This window comes from Augochlora pura, chromosome 3 (genome assembly GCF_028453695.1).
Source record: "Augochlora pura isolate Apur16 chromosome 3, APUR_v2.2.1, whole genome shotgun sequence".
In the NCBI taxonomy this organism is placed as follows: domain Eukaryota; kingdom Metazoa; phylum Arthropoda; class Insecta; order Hymenoptera; family Halictidae; genus Augochlora; species Augochlora pura.
This window is the reverse complement of record NC_135774.1, coordinates 12,110,121-12,135,769: the sequence shown is the minus strand read 5'-3', so window position 1 is coordinate 12,135,769 and position 25,649 is coordinate 12,110,121. Positions and strand designations below refer to the sequence as shown.

The 25,649-nt window shown below is 45.4% G+C and overlaps 1 protein-coding gene across 1 annotated transcript in view; it reads left to right on the top strand.

The window, feature by feature from the left end:
* The window catches only part of Mdy (diacylglycerol O-acyltransferase), a 194,816-nt gene that overhangs the window by 19,758 nt on the left and 149,409 nt on the right, over positions 1–25,649 (top strand). The window contains exons 2-3 of the mRNA XM_078197577.1: positions 5,268–5,396; positions 19,445–19,539. Of these exons, the coding sequence (XP_078053703.1) occupies positions 5,268–5,396; positions 19,445–19,539 (224 nt within the window). The remainder of the gene's footprint in view (positions 1–5,267; positions 5,397–19,444; positions 19,540–25,649) is intronic.

Sequence of the window (25,649 nt, the reverse complement as noted above, 5' to 3'; positions counted from 1 at the left end):
CGTTTTGCAGGGGATAACTTCAATCTTGAAGTCCATGGGGATCAACGACCTTAAAAAAAATTTTTTTGAATCTTGACAAAGATGGTCGTACCTATATAGTCGTACACACATAAAACCACCCTTTTTATGTCCCCTTTGGCTTATTACTGGATCTTTATGGGAAATAAAAATTAGTAGTAACAATTGCACGTATTTGGAGTTAAATAAAAATGTTTTCGTCTTGCTAATAGTTCTAATAGTTTAATAATAATGCTACAATGTTCTCAAGTTCTCGCGATGATTTCGCTATTGCGAATTTCTTTTATCAATGTTGCATAAAATCCGCAGATTACTTATTAGTTTTGAATTGTTTTTGGAAAAACCAAGTTAACAAAGTGAAAGTGCAGTCTTTATCCTTCAAAATAAGCTGAGATAGATCATCGAACAATTTTATTCAACAATATTATAGCACTTTGAACATCAACAATATTTTCCTCAATAATTCTCCAATTTAAAAATTCGAAAAATTCTATCTCTGTTCTCGTTTATAAAACATTTTAGCAAATACCTGGAGGGTAAAATTAACATGTACCATATCAAGAACTTCGAATATAAGTCATATTTTCAACTGAAGAGCGTACCGTCGGAAGTTTCCATTTCGTTCTATAACGAACGCTGGTCGCAATAAAGCCGCCGCTAGTTATACGCTCTAGAGCTCCACTCTAGATTCCCAGAAGGTGTCGCGATTGATCCAACCCCCTAACCCGCTATTCGAAAGTTAATGGATCCAGCCCCGCCATCCGGCAGACGCGCGGCGGCAGCGATTGAAGTAGATCCACCGCGGGGAATGACTTTCGCCGAGGAAGCACTATTGCATTCGCGGAATTTGCGTCTGACTGACACTATTCCCGCACACGGTATCTCCCGTTATCGACGTTACGAGCAAAAATGTTCGCCGACTCGGTTTACGACATCAATAATCGAGCAGCTCATGACGCTCGCTCGACTTTCGCGCTTCGAACGTCCTTGATCCGGCATCTTTTTCCCGCTTGTAACACGGTCGACAACCGGCCAGCGCGTTCACGCAAGAACCGGTCATCCCTAGCAGCCGAACTTCGAAAACTCGGACCCAGTTTCTAACCTCGGGACTCGCGGAAATCTTCGAGGTCAACGTAGCGACGCGAACGATTCACGGCGTTTCGCCGCCGCGAATTTCTTCGGCCAAGAATTCGGCGACACTTTAATTGCCGTCGAATCCGCGGCACGAAGCCGGAACTTCGAAGCGACGGATCGCCCGGCAATTTCCAGCGGAAATTGTTTGAAAGCGAGCCGCGCGCTCTGCTCCAAAATCCCGAAGACACGGGCGTAACATAAAAACGACTCGGAATTGAATTGAAAAATGGTTGAAAAATGTATGGAGGTTAGTTAACCAGAAATGGAACTCGTGGTACACGATGAACTGGAACAATGCGGAATAAAAATACAAACTGAAAATACTTTTTCCCTACATTTTCAAGTTATATACTCTCTGCTCTAATTTAGTTACAATTATGCTCACCTTTGCAGTAACAAAGTTAAGTTAGGATTTATTTCCGCGCGAAGCTGCGGGAGAATCTGCCGCGATTTGTTCGCCACGGGACGAGTTTATTAAAAGCAATCGCGTGTGACGTAAAGGCAATCTGGCGGATGAATATTTATGGCGAGAAATTCAGTTACAGGCGCGACCGTAACGGGAAACATCCAGCGCGCCGGATATCTCTCCGAGACGTTCTGAAGATTTTTAAACGAATCTCGGGCATCGCGACCGGATCTCCTTTCCCCCGCCGGTTACACGGTTATGCGGTGTGGTATAAGGCCGTTGCAACATGTACCGCCGCCAATAATCGCAACTCGGCCCCGAGTCGGTTTAACGGGCTACTACCATGAATAGTTCAGCTGTAAACTGCAGCTGCAGTACGGCGTCGATGGAATCAGGGGCTAGAGTTACAGACTGGCGTCGCCGTAAAGCGCCTAGAAAATGAGGATTCAAGGAATGTGCCCGCCGGGAACTGATTGAATACAGGGTGAACGCACCCTCGAAGCTGGCCAGCTCGCCTGGTTCTGTTCGAACACGGGTAAACGGTTCTTGGTACTGCGCCGGGTAATAACCACCGTAATCGAGTCCTTCTAGCTTGGCCGGGCTGCAGCTGTAATCAGGGCTAGTTCAGGTTTTAAATACGTGCTATCGTTAGCGGGATTAGCTCCTTCTTATCCGCGGAGTTTTATCCCGTTTTGCTACAGAACTTGCCGCGATTTGAATTCACAATGTAATCGTCCCGAGATTGGATTTATTAAAACTTCGCGCGATTACTGGGTTAATTAGGCTATGGATTTCGCCCGTTTATGGAAGAGCTATGCTATTTTCCATTTATTGAAAATAGCGATTATATACATTTTATAGAATTTCTGAATATTATTAGGTTACTTTCGATTTATTCGAAATATTAAGGGATGAAATGTATTTCCGTTTGATTCTTGTTTTTTTACAATTGACGTAGACAGTTTTTAAATTATATAAGGATGTATAGGTTGAATCAGGTTGTATACTTGAATAAAAAAGTTTATCAAGAAATTCGTCGTAGGAATACTTATATAATTTCAATTAATATAAATTGAAGAATTAGCAACATGAAGTAATATCAAATAAGTAATAGAAATAAGGTGTAAATTTGCTCGGTTACTAAATATAAATAAATATATCGATTCTATTACTGTTTCTCCGTAATTTAGACAAGTTTGATGATATTACTGAATCCTATATCAAGAACATAAGAAATTAAAAGGTTCTGATCCAATTATGAAAAGTACCGATCCATTTAAACAAGCCACTCTCCTCAATACAACAACGTTGCTTATAAATATAAGTAAAACCATTTTCGAAACTGATTTATAAATGTAACTAGAAATAAGTAAGGGCACAGTAACCGGGGGTTGGTACACTTATCCTACACTTATCCCAGTTATCAAGCCGTGTTAGTGGCCCATTACCAGCGGCCTCGGCACCATCAGGAACATTCGTCCGTACACAGCCGCTCGAAAGATCGTTGGCGCGTTTATTGCCCGGGCATTCTGTATAAGTTGAACGGGACACATCGGACACCCAGTACACCAGCCACTCATGCATATGGAATTCCTCGGCGACACGTCTGCATCCTGCCACGCAGCCGGGGCGAGAGCCAGTATCAGAAGTGTGAGATAGCTCTTCCGGCTCTCGGGCCGTGGCGGGTTGCGGCGGGCCGAGAGCCGACGCGCGCGCGGGAGGGTAGGGGGGGGGGGCGGCGGTCCTCCGGCTTTATCGCGACTCTATTAATTACCGCGATCTGCCATAAATTCGTAGTAATAGTTAGGATTTACTCGAGACAGCGGGGAGGTTAAACGATCACATTAAACGCACCTAGTTGCAGGACAGACCGCCATAAGGGAGTTCTGTCAGGTAATTACGGGGGACAAACGGCGCGATATTTTACCGAAAGGCTTCCCGTAGCTCTTTAATCTCCAGCCGGTGGATCCTTCTACGGGCTGTGCCCGGTGCGTTCGAACACGATGCAACGATCGCAATTTCGATGGTAACCGGACGATTGTTCCGGCCCGACTCCTTTGAGACACCGAAGACTTAGGAGGATCGGGCGGACGACGACGCTCAACCTGTCTTACAGCCCCGGATCTCTTCTCGGCGGACGCTCGAGATGCGACGGCTTCCCTTAAGACAGCGGCTTAGAAGCCGTAGGATTCCCGATCGGCCCGCCGATGCAAAAACCATAAATTGATGGTCGACGAGCCGGCCTGTCGTCGGATATTATCTGTCCGTCGATCGGCGACTGTCGTCGACTATCGCCGAACCAATAGGGACACGCGGACACAGTTTGCGTCGGGAGTCTCGGGGTGCCGCCGCCTGCCGTCGAGTCCGCTTTGTTTCGCCTCCCTAAATTCTCACACTCAGGCGAGCACGTCTTATCCGGAGAAGGAACAAGGGCCTCCTTGAACGCTTTATGCTTCGAGACAAAACGCTTTTGAAAAGTTTACACGATGGTCCTTGTCAGCTCTCGTCGCGCTCCCAGTCACGAAGGGATGATACCCGGTAGTCCGTGGAAGCCGATTACTCAGGTTCACCCGGTGTATTATCTGCGTGAGAGATACCTAAGACGAGAGGGTTTTGTATTCGCCGCCGCCACCACCCCCTCCCCCCCACTCGCCGCGATCTCTCGTCTACGTCATTCAAATTTCACGGGACGCAGTGCGCGCTCGGTATTGTAACGTTGTCCACTTGATAGCTGCGCGAGTCCAAACGCTGCTCTTAATTTTTGCGATTTATTTGATGTTTTCGTAACACTCTATCAGTGCGACGAATCAGTCAGAATCGGCATGATTTGGGCGAAGAGAAGCGAGAGATTTTGCTGAGTTTGTTTAGGCTGCGACTCATCACCTCAGTACACCGACAATGGCTGATTTATTGCAAGACGTAAAGGAATGTCGACTTATTTTAATTGCTTTTTAATAATCGGATTTTTCTCTATTTGTATACACTTAAGACAGAGGAAATATTTATATGAATATACTTAAAATTTATTGATTATTTTATAAAATATTTTATACTGTCAGTAGAAAGTTTTTAGGGTACCACCATCGAATTTCTACTAAAAACTAACTGTAATAAAATTTCCTCTCACTCGTTCACTATACCAACACAATGTCATCTCTTCAAGAAAAAATATTGAATGTATGTAACCTAATAAAACACAAATCTGTCGAAAAATTTTAATACAGAAAGAAATTTTGTTCTGGCTGAAATATGACGCGGCTTCGGTTTTCATCCAACCACTAAACCTTTAGTCATCCCACGGTTAACGCGCTCGATGCTGTCGCTATTTCAAGTGGAATGTGTTGTGTACAAGACTCCTCTTAGGGTGGGGCAAAATAGGCGAAAAAGAGGCGGGGACCGGCTGGCGAATGACGCGGGCGGTACGGGGCGGAATAAGGAGAGCTCGAACAAATGTTTTCAATATGTTGCATAAATCGCGTGTTTCATCGTAAATTGAAATGGAAATGCATATAACCGTACGATATGGAAGCGGCTTTATTGTTCCATTCTTATTCCGGTGACGTTTCTATGGCGCCTCCTCTTCCTTTATATCGCGGAGAGACAGAGAGAGAGAGAGAGAGAGAGAGAGAGAGAGGACGGCGACGGCGGCCGGCATCGATCCGTCCGCGGAGAATCTCTTTTTAACTCGGACCTTCCTTTCTCCTTACAGATGTCATCGTCCTAGAGATAGTCTGTTCTCGTGGAGCTCGGGCTTTGACAACTTCACCGGGTTCGTCAACTGGGGCTTCCTGTTGCTGGGCATCGGCGGAATCCGATTGCTGCTCGAAAACTTCATAAAGTGAGTATATATACCGAGGGATCTTGATAAAACCACTCGCCGCGCCGCATCAAACGCCCGCGATATGTGATCGATTTCCTCCGAGTCCGAGGATCTCTCCCGCACGGCGATACAAAAATCCGTGGAACTCGCTGAAACCCGAGAGTTGCTTTTTGCGGCGATCGTTGACCAGAGAACGCAACTCTGTGTCTTTTCTTGCAATTAGCAATCGTTGCTCGTCTTCAACGAGGAAATATTTCATATTTAGCATTGAGAGTAATTCGTTTTTGTACAATCTATATCATCGCGCAGATTATAATTTTTATCGTTTAGGCTGGTGATAGATAAATTAAATCGGGAATTAGGGAAATATGATAAAGTGATTTTGGAATCGATTTGAGTCAGAGGTGATAAAAATTGATGGGCTTAGAAACAGGCTTGCGAGGACTTACAATTAGAAACAGGACTTGAAAATGACACTTAGAAATAGAAGTTAGGAGGAAGAGTTAGAAACGGGGTTTAAGATCAACGCTTAGAAATACATACTAGGAAGAAAAATTTAAAGCAGGACTCACGAACATATCTTAGTAATAAAGTCTGCATTATAAGTCTATAGCCTTCGTAAAATATAACAATAGTGATATTTCTTATCTAATCACACAGCTTGCCGTCTAACCTGCAATCCCCATACATCACACCTCTATCTACTCATCAAAGAACGATCATTAGCAGAGCTCGCGAATCGCCTAGGCACGGAACATCCGCGACAATAGTGAATTTGGAAAAGAACTGGAAGGTGCGCGACAGCGCAGTAACGATTCACCTGGCGCGTTGTCACCGCGATTTATCAGACGTTGTCGTCGGCTGACACTGATGCCTCTATCAATCGCCGGGAATGTTAGCAGATCGCTCGTCGGCGTTCGCTGGCATTTTTTCACCGGGCGATAGGGGTTAGACCTCTCGATCATGCGACTCGTCAAGGGTGGAAGGAGCCCGGGCAGGGAAGCAGGAAAGGAACGGCTGGCCGTGCTCCGGGCTCCAAATAATGCGAGCGAGGGGAGAGCGGTAGGAAGGACAGCTTCATCAAGCTGTCATAGGGCATAGTCGGCGGAGGAAAGGGTATCGCAGCGTGAAAGAGAAACGAGAAAGAATCCCGGGGAAATGGTAACTTTGATGAAGAACGGGGGTGGCGGAGAGGAGGGTGGGTGGGGGGGGGGGGGGGGAGGACGGAGGCGAGAGAGCGCGTTCGAACGACAAACGAATTTCATTTAATTAGCGAATCGACTGGCCGGCGCGGCTCGGCTCGGCTCGGCGGAACTTTTCCTGCTGATTCGGACGGATCGTTTTTCGCAAGACAGGAGGGATTTTTCCGCGGGAAATTCGCGCGGCGCCCGCCGGGAAACAAAGAGAGGAATAATCAGATCGATAGTGAAAAATGAGATTCCGCTGTCGCGCGGGACACAATGCGCGCGCGGAATACCACGACCGGGGGGCCTCTATTGATGACCAGTTCTCAATGGGATACACGCATAGTCCGGCGCTAAACAGCGTCGAAATCATCGTGACGGTCTAATCTCCACTGATAAGTACATCATTATCAGCGGGCATCGCGATACGGTTTATACCTTTGTGCGGATTATAAAGCTTATTGTCAGAGATACAACCATAGATCCATTAATAATCCCAGCTCGGTACAATTCATGTTTGCTAATGTGTCGATATCAATGGCCGCCGCCGCCGCCGCCGCTCTGTCTAAAGTCCGGCGTGTATATTTGACGGCTCCGAGTTTCCATTAATTATTTCGCCGGGTCAGCCGGCGATCGAATTCCGTCGCGGACGTTGCGTCGAGATATATTTTAACAACCGTCGCCCTTTGACGCGACGTATAATGCACGCCGATGAAAGAAGTACACTGATTTTAAAGACGAGTCATTAAATAGAATATAAAATGAAATCGAGTAATTTTTAGTAGTAGTTCATTCAATTATTTATTAACGAGTACAAACTCCTTGCGGTATAGGTTTAAAAGATCATGCGCAGAAATTTATGTACACAGCAGGAAAATTAAAGGAAAGATATTTTAGTTAAATAGATTGGTCCCTCGAGCAACCAATAAAAGATCCTAGCCAATTAGTTCCCTTTTAAAAAAATATATCGCGGTTTAGATGGTGCACGACGCCTAAGACCGTCGTTGCACGCGCCCTCCGTGGCAATATTTCACCGGCGTGGATGTTTGAAAACAAGAGTACAAGGGATAATGAAATAATGGAAAGTGATGGAGCACGTGTTTGAATAGTGTGCAGGAAGAAAGACAGCCGGACGGGGGGGAAGAATTATAGCGGCGGAGATTCGGAAGAATAGGGAACGGTAGTTCGATATTTAGTTTGATTCAGCGAGTCCGGCGAACGGAATGTACACGGCCAAAAAATTAATGAATTTATGGGCACGGGAGCCGGCGCTGCGCAGCTCCGATTAAAATGAAAATGAACAGCCCATCCGATCTTCCTCGTCGGGGCGGAAAGATCTCGCCACGCGCTTGGGCGACAACTGCCGCTCCCCTCCCCCCCCTCCCCCTTCCATCTACCCCCGACCCCGTGCTCCTCGAATCGGGGTACAAGCCCCGGCCCCATGAATAATTTCAACGAGATTTTTATCGCCGTTGTAAACTCCCGCGCCTCGCGTCCGACGGCTCCTAGGGGCGCGTAACAGAAATTTATCACGCTCGTTAAGCGTGGAAAAACTTTCGAAGGAAAGTTCCGCGACGTAATTGCTCGGGGGGTAGTCTCGAAGCGCTTCTGAAACAAACGCGGCTTGCGGGTCACTCGAACCGTCGTCGAACAGACCGAGGGGAAAGCCGATTCCATGCGTGACCGGCACCCGGAATGGCCCCCAAGTATTATTCCACGGTCTTCCGAACTTCCGCCAAGAGTTCCCCCCCCCCCCCCCCCCTGCCCCCTCCCCGCGCCGGAGAGTCTTACTTTCCGGTTATTATTTCGGGAAGCGGCCCGGCATCCCGCGCGCGCGCGCGCCGTCTTGAAAGGCGCCCGCTCGATTGCGCCGGATCGCGTCTTATCAGAGCGGAACGAGAGACAGACAATGTGTCCAGAATGGAAACAGACAACTCGCTTAATCTGTCAGCGACTCGGGTTCACCCGAAAGCGCCGCGAGACTCTCATGAAATAATACTGTACAGTCGGCGTGACGTGACAAGCGCCTCCTGTTTTCACGAGCCCCGCAACTTCTGCCGCTGTCTGACTATGGTTTCTGCTTCCACTTGCTCGAGGCAGTCGATGAATAAGTTACGACCGCGGTAATAAAGTATCGCTGCCGTGCCCGCATCGGGTACTGCATGCAAATGGAATGTTTTAGGGAGCTGCGATCAATCGTCTGCGAAAAGCAATGCATTCCTTCGACGTTATGCATTTGTAATTCGCCGGCGCATTTGTAAAACTTCGAACCTTATCTTTTCTAACGACCTTTTAGAGAAATATTGCGCTTCCATTTAAATTCGAAGTTTTATTAATACATCTGTGTGTTCTCTTTGTAGTGTCGCTGTCGATTGTTTGTTAGAGTTTCAATATCTCATCCCAACATTATCTAATTATCTCCACAATTTTAAATCGTATGTAGCTAAATAAAATAAAAGAATAATCGCTTCAAATGCAAGATAGGGTGCAATAAATAAAATGACAAACAAAACGGATCGGTTGATCTTTTCATGCTACGCGTACGCTAAGAATTTCGCCATTGACATCTATTAACAAAAATAGCTCGCATTATTTCCCACATTAAAATATCAACATAACGAACAAATTAAAGCAATCCATCTCTAACATATTTCAACGATAATTGCAAACTATCTCTTGAAACGAGGCATAAGCAAACAGGTGTCGTTCAGCGACGGTCTCGCAGCGATTTATCTCGACAGAGCGAAACGAAGAATTACAGTGGTAGAACACCGGAAAGAAATTGGAATCGGGTCGGTTAATGGAAATACGAATGGGCCGCAGGACAAATACGGCGACATGAATTGTAATTTGAAGATCGCCGAGCCGTAGCATAATTCGGGGCGGTCGGGTTGGTACGGAATCTCGGCGTATAACGACGCGCACGGATCGTGGTTCGGGTCCGCGACGGAGGAAGAAACGAATCACTGGGAACAGGAGGAACCAGGGAACGCGATTGGGACGACGATCGAGATTAATCGACGTGGAGAAACGTCGGGCGCGGTGGGCGCGGTGGGCGCGGGGGCTTGAAAGAGACACGCCGGCAAGAAAGTGGGAGGATGGTTCTCTCCCGGCGAAGTGAAAAAAGTAGGAAGAGAGCTCAATTAATCGGACTCTCGGCGAAAGACTCTAGCTCCATCGATAAAAGTCCGTGGAAAGGTTTGGAGACAGAGAAAAAGAGAGGGAAACGGGAGAGATTGACAGAGAGAAAAAGAGAGCGAAAGATAGAGAGAGAAAGAAAGAGAGAGAGAGAGAGAGAGAGAAGGAGTTAGAGAGAGCGAGAAAGAGAAAGGAAGCGGTATATCGAAGTTTCCACTCACCCCTGCTCCCTCCCGGTCCCCACCCCCTCCTTTTTTCGCGGCGTCGTTGGTGGAAACTTTTTGAAAGGTTCACGATCTGGTCATAATTTATGCACTTAAACTAGAACTGTACGAAGCTTCGTGCAATTCTTAATGTGCCGAGTTTACCGAGGGTGGAGATCGTCGGCGGGGGGTTGGGCGACCGGCTCGCAGACGGTATTCGAGAAACCGAGGCGAGGAATCAAAGACGCTGCGGGTACCAATAAATTGAAAGTATTAAAGTATACTTGAAACGGGGAGCCGCGGAATTTCTTGCAGATCCGCTTAAAAACTTTTATAAATCACGGATTAAATTGGAGTAACGATTCCGGGCCCGGCCCTACGAAGACCACCGATGTTCCTAAGAACGTTTTTTTCCGTTCTGTTTGCTTCGATTCCGCCGGGCGCATCTGCTTCGCTTCTTGGCCCGATATACAATGGCGGCGCGCGAGCAAATTATGTGCCACGACCAGCGATCTTTTTATTGAAGGAAGTTGGTCAAATTTCAAGGTCAACCATCCTTAGCGTTGATAGGATATCTCGAAGAACGCGTAAGTTTCGCCATTCTCATCTTCAATTAACGTATCTGCGGTTTTTAAACATATTATCACACGATTTTTGTACGTTTCTTCTTGTTAAATACGACAGTCATATTTTCTGAAAACGTAACATAATATTGATATAATTTATAATATAACTTTTAAGACGTCCCTGCGTAAATAAAACTCGTCCACGATTATCGCGTCAACGAAGCAAGAGTAAATCAAAGTTTCATTTCATACACTTTCCGTCGCTTCGACAATAGCCAGTTATTTATTCAATCCACGATGCATCCATTGTAACATGTAAGAGCATTGCAAATACTGCGTTTAAAAATCGATGGAACTGTAACATCATTTCGACGCGAACTTTGGAGCTATTGTTCCATCGAGACTCTTTATCCCCGCGACGAATAGAATGCGATGAAAACAAAAGACAATTCAGCTCGATATGCAAGCAACTCTTTTCAATAAATCTTGATCGATTCAAAGATGTCGAATTTTGTCGCGTCGCTGTTGGCATATAATTTCTCGTTTTGCCGACAGATAAAAAAAAAAGAAGCACGTTGTCATGGCGTCCGGCATCGAATACCCTTGAAACGCAACGAAACGAAAGGTATCGGTTAGCGATACAGTTCCGGTATTTCGCAGATCCTTCGCCGGAAGCTTCATATTCCCGGGAACGATTACAGCGTCCGGCTTTCGAAATTCCGAGCGATTCGATATCGGGTGGGGAGTGGCGGGCACGTCGCGTCGCGGGAAGGGGGGGACGGGCCGAATCCATCGTGTCACGTTCATCTCCGCCCGTTCTATTTTGCCCCGTGATTTTCGCAAGGATTCACGTCATGCCGAGAAATAAAACTCGTCCACCGTTCATCCGGATTACATCAGCTATAGTCGAGGCGAATCCTCGGAACTGCGCCGTTGCTCGGTATTACCGCTCGAAAAATGGCATTAACGTTTTCCGCATCGCGATAGTTTCGTCAGACAGACCGTACAGACATGCCGACAGCGCGCTGCCATCGCGTACCCTTCGGTGCTGGCGTGTCTCGCGCACGAACATGCGATCGAGTCCACCGGAACATGCTCAGAATCCTCCGAGCTCAATTATTCGAGTCCGACGATCCTGCCCGATCGTTCTCTCTTATTATTTGTTTATACCGTAGATAAATTTCTCGTCCGGTTGACGGTCCCATTCTCTTCGAGTTAATCAAGGCTGAGCACTTTGCTGGAACCCGGTTGGATTTGTTAATTGATATCAAAAAGATCTAGCATTGATACAGGTTGACATCTTTCAAATAGTCAGCGAATTGGTTTTATTTATGGCAGAAATAAGTAACAGTATTTACGCAATTGATTAAAGACGTAATCAGCAATATATGTATAGATTCGCAGCATGTGCTGTGTTAAACTCTTCTGAACTCTTTATAGGTTTGCGCTTCACCTGCACAGTTTTGTTATAAATATAGAAAATCCACAAAGCAATGATTCCATGATAAATTTGGTAAAAATTCCTGTATACAGAAGATCGGTAAAATAAGTAATCGGCAAAATAATCGGCAAAATATTGTTAAAAATAGTTTCGCACAAAATATATTTGAAGATAAATACACGCAAAATATCTTTAAAAACAGATACACACAAAATAACAGTAAAAATAGGTACCTGAAATATATTAGTAAAAATAAGGGCACACAAAATCTAGGTAAAAACGGGGTAGAAAACCGGCGAAAATGGTGCTAACGAAACATTTCACCGGAGAAGATAAGAAGCGCAACAAATGGTGTTAGCGAGCGTGCGAAGGTGTCGGCTCATCCAAGATAAAAACAGCAGGTCGATGGAGAGCGGCGCTGATTCCGAAACTAGCCTGATTTACCGAGCCGGTACGGGGACCATTTAATTTCGTCGTCCATTTCGCGGGAAGGCAGACCGTTTCCTTCTCGATTTGGTTACCGGGGAACCGAAATCCGATTTGAAGCCGCGCGGGAGCCGTTCGTAAAAACCGTCGGCTCGTTTCCATTAGCGAGTGCGGTAAGGTGGGGGGGGGCTTCGCTCATGGTGGCGAAAGGGTAGGGGCGAGGAGGGGGCGCCCAGTCGATTATATTACGAGTCGTCGCGGGCGTGCTTTTGAATCTAATTGAGGATACCGTTGTCGGGTGTTTACGGTGAGTTGCGTGCACATTCCGCGAGCACTTTGATCCGATTAACGATACCGCGGAAAGTGATTTAGACTGACAGATTGCGCACGCCGGACCTTTGTGCCGTTAATCGGATTACGGCAATTACAGTATGAACTTGAAATTCCATTAGATAATCGCGCCCGGGCACCCGGACAAAATTCAGGTCAACGGATTACACCCCTGAAACGCGCGACTTTAAATCGTATTAATGATGCCGGTGACCGCTCGTCGTCCACGTATCACAGGTCACCGGTCATCCCGCCTTTGTGCGGGCCGCGCGTTTTAAAGCTCGTGTGCTCGATCGTTACGCCTTCGCGGCGGAGAAAGGCGCGCCGGGGGTTGGGTGGGTGGGGGGGGGGGGGAGGACGACGAACCTCCGAGAAGAAAAAAAGCGTTTTCACGCGCAGGGAAAACTAATGTGCGCGCGGCTCATTTATAGCGGCCGGCCGTTCGAGCCGTCGAATCACCGAGGCGTGTGCCGCACTCTCAAACGATCGCCGCGACAATGGCGGACGCGTTCGGCCGCGACTGCCTGGAACGAGATAAACGTTATCGTCGTCATTTATTAATATTTAACGGGGATCCTTCCGCGGCCGCGTTTTTACGCCGGAACCTTCCACATTGGCGTCATAACTCTTTCAATCTGGAGTTTTCAAGGCGTCCCTCCTCCCTCCGCCCGTCTCGCCACAGTGCTATGGTTCCCTCGTCAGCGACGGGGGAGGACGCGACACCCCTCTATCCATCTCCGTTCACCTTCCCCCGGAATTGGGGATTTTATCGTGACGCTGTATTAACGAACTTCTGAGCGGAGAACGCCGCGCGGATTTAACGGGCGCGGCCGGATCAAAGCGGCCATTCTCGCCGGCGAAAGAAATTTAATATCGTTCCCGCTCGCGCCTTGAACCGATGAGTTCCGATGGCCACGATAACCTCTCTTCCCTCGATTCCACCGCCAACCGCCCGCCCGGCCTCTGATCGCGCCGTTTCGGCTTATCTGAAATAAACAGCCGCGAGTCAACGTGTCTTTTGATAGATCCAATAAACTGTCGCTCTGGTGCTCGCCGGCCCTAAAATACGGGGACCGACGATTGGAAGTTTTGTTTACAAACCTATTCTTGGGTTCACGGCGCGCGGCTCGCCGGGAACTGGATCAACCTGCAGGCGAACTTTTTGATTGGATCCGTTCGGGCGACTTAGAGTCAGAGATAGGACCTCGATCCGCTTCTGCGGTGCGCCGGCTAGAACCTTTCACGATGGACCGTCGCGTCCCGTCGATTTCGTCGACGCCGGCCAGATCAAATTTTGTCGATGGCCGGCTTTGTCGCTGCGCGAATTTATATCGCAGCGCAGAAACCGTTAAAACATTATGCTCTGAATTTTTGTTGTTGATGGTTTATATATGCAGATAACTTGTGAGATATTCACTATTCCAGTCGGTATTAGTATTGTTATTGGTTATTTCAGAGATCTTACGTAATTAATCCTTATGGGGTGTCAGATATTCAGGCTTAATGTATAATGTCACGTCAGAGGTGACTTACAACTGTTAAAAGTTATGGTTATGTTAAAAGTTAAAACGTTTACGTCATCTTGTAAAAAAATTGAAATTATTTGGTCAAATTTCGATATATCAGCATGTTCACTGAAAGTTTCATGGATCCATAAAGGGTTAACTTTTTTCACACTAACTGCCATAGTAATTGACTCCACTGTCCCCTATATTTTCTATCATTATTTTATTAAATTGCTCAAATAGTTTTACTAGCGAAATCTCCAAAAGTTTGCAAACGGGTCACAGTAATTGATCTCTTTAATTACAGATCCATTTGCAAAATAGAAATATACGTTGGATCCATATTTTATCAGCTGCATTTCTAGGTCCATCTTAATCGTCGTGGCATTTAGATCTGTTTTGCCACTTGGATTAGCTGGATATTGGTGGCTTCAATTAGTAAAATAGAGTAGTTCGGATCCATTTTAATATTTTAGTATACGACTTGATCTATTCTACTGGTCCCGAATTTAGTCTCTCAAAGCAGTATAGTTTGAGGTTGGTCGTTAACCTTAGTACTTATAGAATGCTTAAATTTTTGTGTAATTTTTATATAATATAATTTTTGTGCAATTGATATATAGTCTGTTGTATATGTATAGTATGCAAATATATGGAATTCTAATGATATTATTAGACATATTTCTCCTGGTGTGGGAGGTGATCCTTCGAACACCTTGATATTAATCGATACTTTATTTACAATGATATTCAAGCTCAAACGATCTTCCGGTCGATCACAAGCATAAACTAATATATTAACAATTTACCGACCGGTCATTTGGTCGTGAAAATTGAGCTCAATTTTAAATTTTCGTTTCCATTTTAATTGTATTTGTTTTATCAATTGCGAATAAAATCTAATCTCTAAAAAAATTGTACAATAATATTGATGCTCACAGTAGTACAGTCTAACACATTTATATCGATTATCATAACAACCGATTCACAGGCTACCGATCGGCGGTAAAAGTCAATTTATAGGCTATTGACCGGTAAAGTGTTAACAACAAATATTTGTTAATTTTCGAACCGACCAGGGATTCCATAAAATTCTAATAGTCGAGAGACCAATAGCTCCATCTCGAACGCATCGCGTCTAAAAATCGAGCAAGTGTTAGAAAAGCAGCGGAACGATATTTTTATTGGCAGCCTTGTAAACGGTAGCCTTTAGTTTTCGTTTGTGCACGGTTGCATCCGCGTTTCACAGTTCTGAAAGCGACTGCTGCAGCTGATCTTCTGTCGAGGCGTTGAACGGGTCCGGTTTTTTCCTTCATCTGTTGCAGGAAGTGAAGATTGGTTCCTTTCAAGGCGATTTTCACTTTTGAGAAGAGGAAATACACCTTCTCATTCAACCAGATTCGGCTGCGCGGTAATTTTTCCCTTTTACGAGAACTGAAAAACTTGGCTGAAGGGAAACCGTTCTCGCTAGCCGGCGAAAAAATGGCGGATCCGTTGAACGCATTGACAGAAGATTGGCTGCCGGTGCGCTGCTTTGAGCGGCGGGCTTGAGAGCTAAACGATATACATTCGGGAAAAAAAGAGCGCAGCGGAAATGGTAGTGTTTAAAAGAAAATTAGAGTGCGCGATTACTTTGCCTTGCCCGAGGCGATCCCCGGGAAAGTTTTCGTTAACTAGTCAGCTGTTTTTGACGAGTAGGCTAAAATTACCTGACATTAGGACCCCGCTTAATATGAAACCCTAGCTTAATTCGTAGCCAAGCTTTCTACCGTAATAACTCGCATATTTCGTTGTTTCGTCCGCTTGTTGGCATCCAATGAAACAGGCAGAAAAATAAATTTACTCGTGAAGCAAAACTATGTTTCATATTAGCAACTCGCTCTCTCCCTCATTACGAAAAAGCAGAATGTTTTCCCCTGCATTTACAAATAGATTCTAAAAGAATACATATTTCAATTTCTAAATTAAATTGTGATTCAGAAAATAAGTGAGCCGCAAGAAAAAGCGTTGGCTTTTATCATGACGAGTATACTCGTCAGATACAGCTAACAGGTTAAGAAGAGATATATACTGCATCAAATTATGTATTATAAATCACGGTATCTTACACACTTTCCAAAAAGATTAAAACAGCTAACTGGCTGAAAGGAAAAGAAAGAGGCGCTGGTGGACGGTATAATACATCACCCGAAATATTAATTAACGTCGCGGGAGAATTCATCCTTCGAGCCCTTCTCGTCCACGAATTCTCCTTCGAAATTGCGGGGCCGGGTTCCCGCGAGAAAAGTGTTAGAAAATTCGGCGAAGTGTCGTAACTCTCTCGGCGGAGCGCCCACGTGTACTTTGGCGTCATTGTATCGCGTCGAATTAATCCTTCTGCAGTGGACCGGGTAGCCGGCATCGACTATGAACCGTTGACACACAGCGTGGTTAGCTTCGCGAAGAATGACTTCATTCGGTTACACCGGGGACCGGGCCGGTATTGTACAGGATGTCAAGCTCGAGATTTAACGCCATTGTTACGCGGTCTTTATTGTGCGGCTCAAACGTTTCGGCGGCCGAATTCGGTAATTCATCGTCGCGCCGCGGCCGTTATTTCTCGCGTGCGCGCGCGCAAGTAGAGACCAGATTTCTTGCGGATCGAAATCGCGTCGATCGGCCTGCGGATCGCTTCAGGCGAAACGTCAAAAGGAATTAGCATGCGTTAACCGACGGGTCCCCGGACGGTGACGAATCGATTTTCAAAGTGTTTAACAATTCAATCGGCGAAACTGCGCGAAAGATATATGCGCGCAGCAGCGGCGGCGGCGGCGGCGACCGGTGATTTACCGATCGGTAATACAAGGGGATTGCTGTTCTCTTTCGAATCACTTTTTGGCTGGCAACCGCATGGAGAGCACAGTAGCTATCAATTATAAACGTTTGATTTTTCCGGCTCGCTCTTCAATTATCGTGGACTGCGTCAACGTGACTGATTGCGTTTGTGTCGCAACGGGAGGAAAAAACAGCGGCGGAGAGACAAAGAGAGGTAGAGAGATGGGGGCAGGGCGGAAGAGTTAACTGGTCAGGTGAGCGAGGGGTGGAAGAAAAAGGGGGTGGAACGAGCCGACGCGACGATTGCGTCCCAATAAATATCCTTCGCCCGTGTCGAACCGCGCCCACTTCAAATACTTTAATTACTTCACCTATAAGCCTCGTTTATCATCGTTAGTCGACGCGTTCGACTCGAAGCCATTAGTGTCGGTTACCCGACCCTCCCTTTTTTTCCTTCGCTCCGCCGATGTAGTTCGTTTGTCTTCGGTGGACGCCGGCGCTCGTGTGCAACAAACGTGCCTGATGGCTTCGATTGATACGATGGCGCGCGATAAATCCGTCCACACAGAACCAATCAAAATCTGTCGGGCTGTACAGACCCGAAGAGAGTTCCTCTTTGTCTTCTTCGCGGACCCCTCTGCTCGCTGTGCGCTACACTCTGGGTCAGAGATACGGTAGCCATTCGAGGAGTATTACTACCCTGCTACACTCGATTTCGAGCACCTATAAACTTCTGTTTGCTGGCTTCGTCGTCCTCGGTTATCTACTTCGAGCACCGCGCATTCAAACGGCCCGGTACTGGATTCTTTCCAGGAGCAACACGATCTTCGTTCCACCGGGTCCGCTGATTAATCTGAACCTTTTGCTAGGGTCAATATTCATTTTGTGGAATTATAAGTCGTTCGACTACGTTGATACTGGGATTACCGGACCGGTCAGATTGATTCTGAATTTTTCTGTTATAATTACTGCTGTTGTAAAGATGTATTTTTTAAGAAATTTGTTACAAGGTTTCTTTATTCAAATTTAATTAACAAAAAATTAAACTTAATTTTGCTTCGTTAAGAAACGATATACGTTGGTCACTGTTTAGTGGGCTTATTAATACATTAGATAATTTTTTTCATAATTAATCCTTAAACATATTTAAAGATGGAAGTTTTCACTTTATAACACGCCCTTAATCTTTGCTGTACGATTTTTTCCAATCATATTAATGAACCTTCAATGAGAGCCCTACTGCTTGCTTTATAAGGAACACGTCAGATTTACACGTATAAACTGGTCCCCCGTTAATATTATATAAAGCGACCTAAAAAAAAACGCCCATCAAGTGCAGATACGTGATTGTAAAGAGAAACGTTCAATCTTCGAAATCGTTGCAATTTTAATGCGGACAAAAATTTCCCGACGCTTCTAAAAGGGTTTTCACTCGTACCATTTTTACCTGAATTCCTGACGATGTATTCTACACCGCTACAAAATTTGACGTTGCATTTTTCATTTCAAAGCTTGGTAAAACGATAAAAAAAGAACGTATATCAAGTTTTGATACGTTCTTGTATAGCCGAAGCTTCTATCTTTAAATCCGCGTAGAATCATCCCTTAAAAAAATTCCCCAAAATTTCGGCAGAGATTTTAATTTGCAGTTATTTTCTGCGGTATCAATAGCATCTACTTTTTTAAAATTCCAGCACAAATAAAACTTGCTGTTACTATAATTATCGAACGGCGTCGACAGATTAGCGGTCACGAAAATAGAACCTCGCGGTTGGCCAAGCGTCCTCCGTGAACAGCGCGGATGAAAGAGCTCGTTGGACGGCGGCCTGCGGAACAGACATTGAGCCCCCGAGTTAAAATCGCGAAGCGTCCGCCGCGATCGACTTACCAAGAACTTCAAAAGGATGCATGAGCGACCGTCCAAACTGAGGATATTGTTTATTCATGTGTCCGCAAAATAACCGTGTATAGGGATCGCGTCCAGAGAAATTCGTCTCCGTCCATCGACCTCGTTTGCATATCAGATAGACGGGGGTGGCGCGAGGCACGGCCGGGGCGACGTTTATTATTTGCCCGTGGAACAAAGGGATCAAAGGGGCCCCTCCCCCGGGACTTTTTATTTGGGCTCCTCTTTGCTTCTTCGTTCGTTGTGCTTTTTTCTAGGGCTCCGGGCGAAGAGTATCGCGTCGAAGACAGACGGTAATAACGACGCCTTTGCTCTTCGACCCGTGTTGCAGCGTAGCCACTCGCTTAACGTGACTTCGGCGATAAAGCCTCGCTGGGACGGGGCACGTGGGGACAAGCGAGGGGGGCCAGGGGGGGGGGGGGGGGGGGCGGGGGGAGGCTGTTGGCGGGGAGCAGAGAGCGGTGTATACTGGTGCGATAATAACGGGGTGGAGTGTCCTTTTTCTTTCAAAGTGTTTACAAGCATCTTTTTTTTTTCCTTCGTTTTGCCGCAGGTACGGGATAAGGGTGGATCCCTTGCAATGGTTTCTCCTCCTCAGCGGCAAGTACGAAGACGACCGGGAACAGCCGTCGATCCTGCTCATCATCTGTAAGTTGCTCTATCGATCTTTCGCTCTCTAACGATACCGCCGCGCAGCGGACTCTTTATCTGGATTTGTGTCTCCGCGAACGGGCAATTACTGGAGCAGATGAATATCATTTTCTGCTCTCGCCCCTTGTCCGACGATTTCGTTGACGGGCGTCTTTGTGTTCCAAGCGAAGTTCCGTAAAAGAAAATGTATATTTATTGTATATCGGAATAGCTATTTGGGCTGTGTTTCTTGTGATTAATACAGCTTTATCCACAGCGCACTGGGTTATTAATGCATTTAGGAAAAAACGCCAAAGGAAGATAAATTGCTTGCAGAGCACTGTATCTACAAGATCTTATATTTCTAAGAACGACACTGTGCAATTAACAATTCCATTATTTTTTTTAGAAATTCGTTTATTCATAAAATAATTGGGGTACCATAGAAAGAAGATTATATTTTGAAAAAAATATCTTTATCGAACAAATAGCAGTAGTAAAAATTAATAGGATGGGGTGAGAACATAAAACACTTTTAATTTCTTGCGTTAAAAAAAATTTGTCGAAGACGAATTGCGACGCAAAATATATCTATAACGCAAGGAGCTATTATCTTGTATATCTAGCTAGTTCCATTACTTATTATCTATTTCTACTATATTATATATTACTTATTATCTATTTATTTATCGCAGTATACAATACGTTATTTAAGCGCGAGAGATTAATAGCGTCGGATCCCCTAAAACGTACAAGCGACAATTCCGCCTAGATCTATAATTCGCGCGGCCGCGCGCGTCCGTGTGCCCGTCGAAATATCCCCGGAAAAATGTGCGTTCCACATCGGGGGATTGCCCGCCGCAATTTTATTCCGGAAAAGTACGTGGCGCGCCGCGAGCGTGTTAACGCGGACCTCTGTCTCCTTCTTGATCATTTAGCGACACTTTTCCGCGGGCCCCGCGGAATGGAAAAATATAACGCGTCGCAAAAAGCTAATACGCGCGAAGAACGAAGGTGAGCGAAAAGTTACTAATTTAAATGTAAAAGTAATTAGCGGCGTGACGGCCGCGCTTTCGCAATAACCAGAGCCCGGAGTGGTCGACCCTCCCCTCCGCTCGCCGTCCCCGCCGTCGCTGTTACGTGTGAAATTTCAAAGATACTCATAATTTTCCAAGGCGTGTTCAACGCGCGGGTCGCGTCTATTGTAACGCGCAAGTTCAAAGACACCGCGGGCTCGTAGATAACCGGGCACGGCCTGACCCAGGTACGTCCGGCTGAATTTAAATTTATCACTGAGCGCGCGAACCCTCTAAAGCGTCGTTTAAGCTCGACTTTAAAGGCTCGAAATTTAGCACGCCGGGAGTTGCGCGCCGCGTAAATTTCAACGGTCTATCTATCCTTTCGGCTAGACGCGAACTACTCCCCGAGCATTGTCCTTTTACTGGCTGCGCCATGCATTCGGTTATCCGCGGTTTCATCTGGGATCGCGACACCGTGTCCACGGCGTTTCCGCGCCGCGTTTCGCCCTTGTTCCTTGCCTTATCTTATTGGCACCGGATTAAATTATTGTTTCGAACCGTGTCGGCCGCGAGAATTGTTTAGCGAACGAGTTTCTCATTGATTCGTTCGGCGTGGAGATGCAATTTCAAGCTAGTAAATCCCAGTGTTCGACAGAACACCGATATTCGCAATTATCTTGTGATCAATTAGCAAATATCCTGAAAATTTGTCTATATTCTGTATCGTCTGTACACGATATGTTCCTTACACATGGGTGATGTTAATATTAATAGTATACCTTGCGAGTAATTATATTATAGGATCCAATAGAGAGGCAGGGGTTTTTTCTTCATATTGTGGACATTGCCATAAAGACAATAAAATTAATTTGCTACTCGTTACTATTTAAAGCCATAACATGTAATGCACTTATGAAACAAATTAGTAGATTAGACGAAAAATAAAAATAATAAAAGGAATTGAAAGCACTGTTAAATAAATTCAGACTTCCTAAAATATTTATAGAAAGAGATCAATGTCTATATAATTGATTTGCATAAAAATTCACAGTCTATACATAAAACAATATTTAAGAAATCTACCACTTTAGATTAGCTTTCTTAGAACGTGCATTAAAGATGTTTCAACAATTCACAACGATTCTTAGACTGCGTTTAATAAAACCTTTTAAGGAACGAAACGAATACTTAAGGAAGCTAACGCAAGATTATGGGGTAACAAACAAATCCCGCGAGAATCGTGAATTCTTATTAGCGGTACAAACAGGAATCGCGTTTCCTGCAGACGCTCTATTAATTATTTCCGCGAGGTCTCGCGGAGACCATGAAATATTTGTCGCAAAGTAACCAGCTACAGTCATCTAACCGTGGCAACTGAACCGACAAAGTTTCCGGCCGTAATTTATTAGCACCCGGTAGATCGTCATTAATTTGCACAACAATCGAGCACGGAATTCAGCTACCGTCGGTCGAGTCACTCGATTAGGGGTGAAATGGCTCCAAACACACCGTAAAACGGGGTAGATGATAATAGTGAGAAGGGGGGCGAGAGCGAGAGACGGAGGTAGAGAGAAAGAGAGAGAGAGAGAGAGAGAGAGAGAGAGAGAGAAAGAAAGAGAGATAGAGAGAAAGGGTGAGAAAGAAAAAGAGACGGAAGGAAAGAGAGATAGAGAGAAAGGGTGAGAAAGAAAGAGAGAGGGAGATAAAGAGTGTCTCTTCGAAACTATCGCCTAGCGACACAAGTAGCAGGGTGACCCAGTGGAAAGCGTCCTCGGCAAGTTGCGCGTCGAGATTCCCGATACTCGTCAAGTCTCCCAGCTAATTATCCCAGCGATTAGGTACCGAAATTAATTTCCCCCCGCGCAACTTTCTCCCTCTGTGCGTTTACAAAGAACCTCTGCTCACGATCCTGTGGCTCGATGCCTCAGCACACTCTCTGAACGCCGTTTAAAATCTCGTTGCGCAGCTGCGACAGATTGCGTGCGTGTGTGGTGCGAATACAGGTTGCAACAAAAGATGGTAATAGCAATTCAATGTATTATCAAACATCTTTTACAGAAGCAAGAACAGAAGTAGATTAATTATATATTTCTTCCATGTGAGTTTGATTTGACCAGGTCGCACAGTGATGATTAATTTATTTTTTTTATTGTTATATTTGTTATCTTTTATATTTTTATCCGACTTTTATTAAGTAAGATATTAGCTTGTAATTGTAAGGATGCTGTGATTATGACAGAGGTCTACGTCAGATTGGATAAATTGTTCTACATTTCAGTCGCGTTTCGGTAGCAGCAGAATTGAAATGAAATCTCGCACATAATTCCATTTTCTTGAAGTAAATTATAGAGCACGATTTAGTTACTTTGGTAATTCGTTTAGTTATTTAATAACAGACTGTATTCGGAGATAGTCGAAGTCCGGACATTTCGTCTCGATATTTCCGTCTTTTACGATTTTTGTTCCTTTTTCGTAGAACCAATTAGCAGAACGGCGTTTAATAATTCATACTTAATATACATTGCACGGTGCATATTAAAATTCCATCTGCAATCTCGATTGTCATTTTTAAACAGTCTCTCGGATAAGAAAATCGTCGTTAGCTTAGCAGATTTAAAACAGCAGCGTTAATATTGACCGTTCGTTTTCCGGAAGAGTCGAAGCAGCAAATTTTCCGGCGAAATCAGAGACCATCGCTTTTGTTGCAGCCTGTGCAGGCTCTCACAGGTAGGAAGCCGCGCACTGGTTGCGAAGTGGCGAGGCTAGACGGGGCGTCGAGGAAGGGGTTGGGGTGTCGGGGGTGGGCAGGTTGCATTATTTACACATGAGGGAAGGTAATGCTCATAGGGAAGTACGGTTAATAGCTCTCATATTTTAGAATCTTCGCCGTGGCAGCCCTTCTTTCCTTACTGCACGGCCTTAACTTTTACCGCCCTCCGCTCCGGACCCGGCCGCCCTTTTTCCGCCCTAGCCGGTCGGAGCGAATGCACCCTGCGAGAGCCCTGCGAGCCCTGCAGCCTCGGAGCCGTGGTGCCGACGCGCGCGACTCGTGGCCGTGGCTCTCGCGTAATAATTTTCATGGCGGCTGCTACGGCCCGGCCGCCGAGATTGCTTTTTAAACGGCTCTCCTGCAGGATCTCACAAGGCTTTCGCGACTCGCTGTTCCGCGATTAGGGGATTAATTATTTCGCGGAGGCCATGAAGCGGGGAATCAGCCCGTTTAACGGCTGACCTCGCGATTTATTCGACCCCGGGCCGCTGATTAGCCTAACACGTCTCGCCCGCTTTTCTTCCGACATATTATTTTTCGACATTTTAATTAATCCGCCGACGAGAGGTAACTCGGCGAGCGCCGACCATCGACGGGCTTGTCATTCTCACCGTGCTCGCTGGTCCCGATTTAACGTGCCGAAAATCTGTTTCGTTGATTCGACATAATCACGCGGCATCCGCGGCCGCACCCAGGTATATCTATTTTTCACGCGGACCCGGCGAAACGTTAATTGCACTTTTTCGCAACCGCTGCGGCCGCCGATGCAATTTCGCTGTACACGGCGCACACGAATTGATGCCGTGAGAGTCTCATCGAGTTAGGGATGCGTTATGACACCATTGTTCAAGCTTCATCCCCGCGGTTCGACCGCTCCGTTGCACCGAGGACCCCGTCTACACATTTACGGTTGCCGCCGCCGCCGCGGGATTTTTGCCTCGTCTTTGAAATCAGAAATTAGCCTCCGCGACGACCTCGTTAGCCGCGTCTTTCCACGTTACACCTTGGGGGAACAATCGGGGTTTTTTTTCAATGTACGGCGGTCATTGTTTGCTCGAGAACTCTCCGGGAGAAATATTATTCCTTTATCATTTATCGCATGTTCGAAGCCGCAGAAACACTCGGGAAAATGTGAAGCTTGTTGTAACTTCTCAGTTTGCCGTTGCGATTGTTGTTGCATCTCTTTGTTACCTGGTCGCTGATGCGAGCTAAAAATAGTCCTGATATTAAATAGCAATTCTTTTGATGGTTCTCCTTTGTTGATTGTTCCACTGCAGACTTTCATGCAAAATAAAATGTCGGTTTACTGTGGAAGATACGCGATGTGTATTTCTATTTTTCATCATTTAATCATTGGGTTTATTGAAAGGTTGTATTATTTTTATTATAATGTACATTTCAGTAAGAAAAGTTTACCAGAAAATGTTTTATGTCTGTACAAACAATTTTATTATTTTATTAACTGTGAAGGAAAAATCAATAATCAGTTCTTTAACGTTAGAGAATAAAATGTAATGTAATAGAATTTGTAAATTTCTTAAATATTTATATTGCGTTAAATTCATTATTTTTCTCACAAAACATATAATTTTATCAGTAAAAAATTGTTTAATTCTCGGACAACAGATCATGTCAACAGCTTTATTTCTCATTTTCTGAGCTTTATTCACAAATTTTTAGAAAATATTTTTGAAGTTTTATTTTATAGATCAGATCTTAATATTCCTAGTGAAAGTAATTTATTTAATTTAATTTCCATAAATTCAACAATTAGCTGACGTTTAAAAGTGCAAAAGGTTAAAATGACAACAGCAATCGTTGGTTTAACACTGACTTTCTAACGGTACTAACGAACAAGGATTTGCAGTATAACGCAAAAATATCACTATCCGCTGTCCTTAATTTGACAGCGGCAACTTCGGCCGTGCGAAACTTTCGCATTCCGACGAAACCGCGTAACTTCTTGGCGAAAAAGCCAAAAGGGAAACAAACAGACTTTCACCCTTGCCTTTCTCCGGTCGGGAAACGCTGCTCTCTCTCTCTCTCTCTCTCTCTCTCCTCGGCCACCTATACCAAAGCGGGGTGGTCCGTTCGGTGGTTTTCGCGGAAGTTTCGCCGCGGCAAGAGCCCCCCCCCCCCCTCCCCTCCCGCGGAACTTAAAGTAAACTGTAACTCAATGCCGACGGTTTTGCAGTGACGCGGCGACGAGTCAAGAGCAAATGAGAAACCGTGCAACAAGCTGTCTGCTTATGAACTGCGCGGGTGACACCTCTGTCGAGGGATATGAAAACGCTCGTAAAACGTGCCCGGTTGTATTCGCCCGCGATTGTGTTATGTCA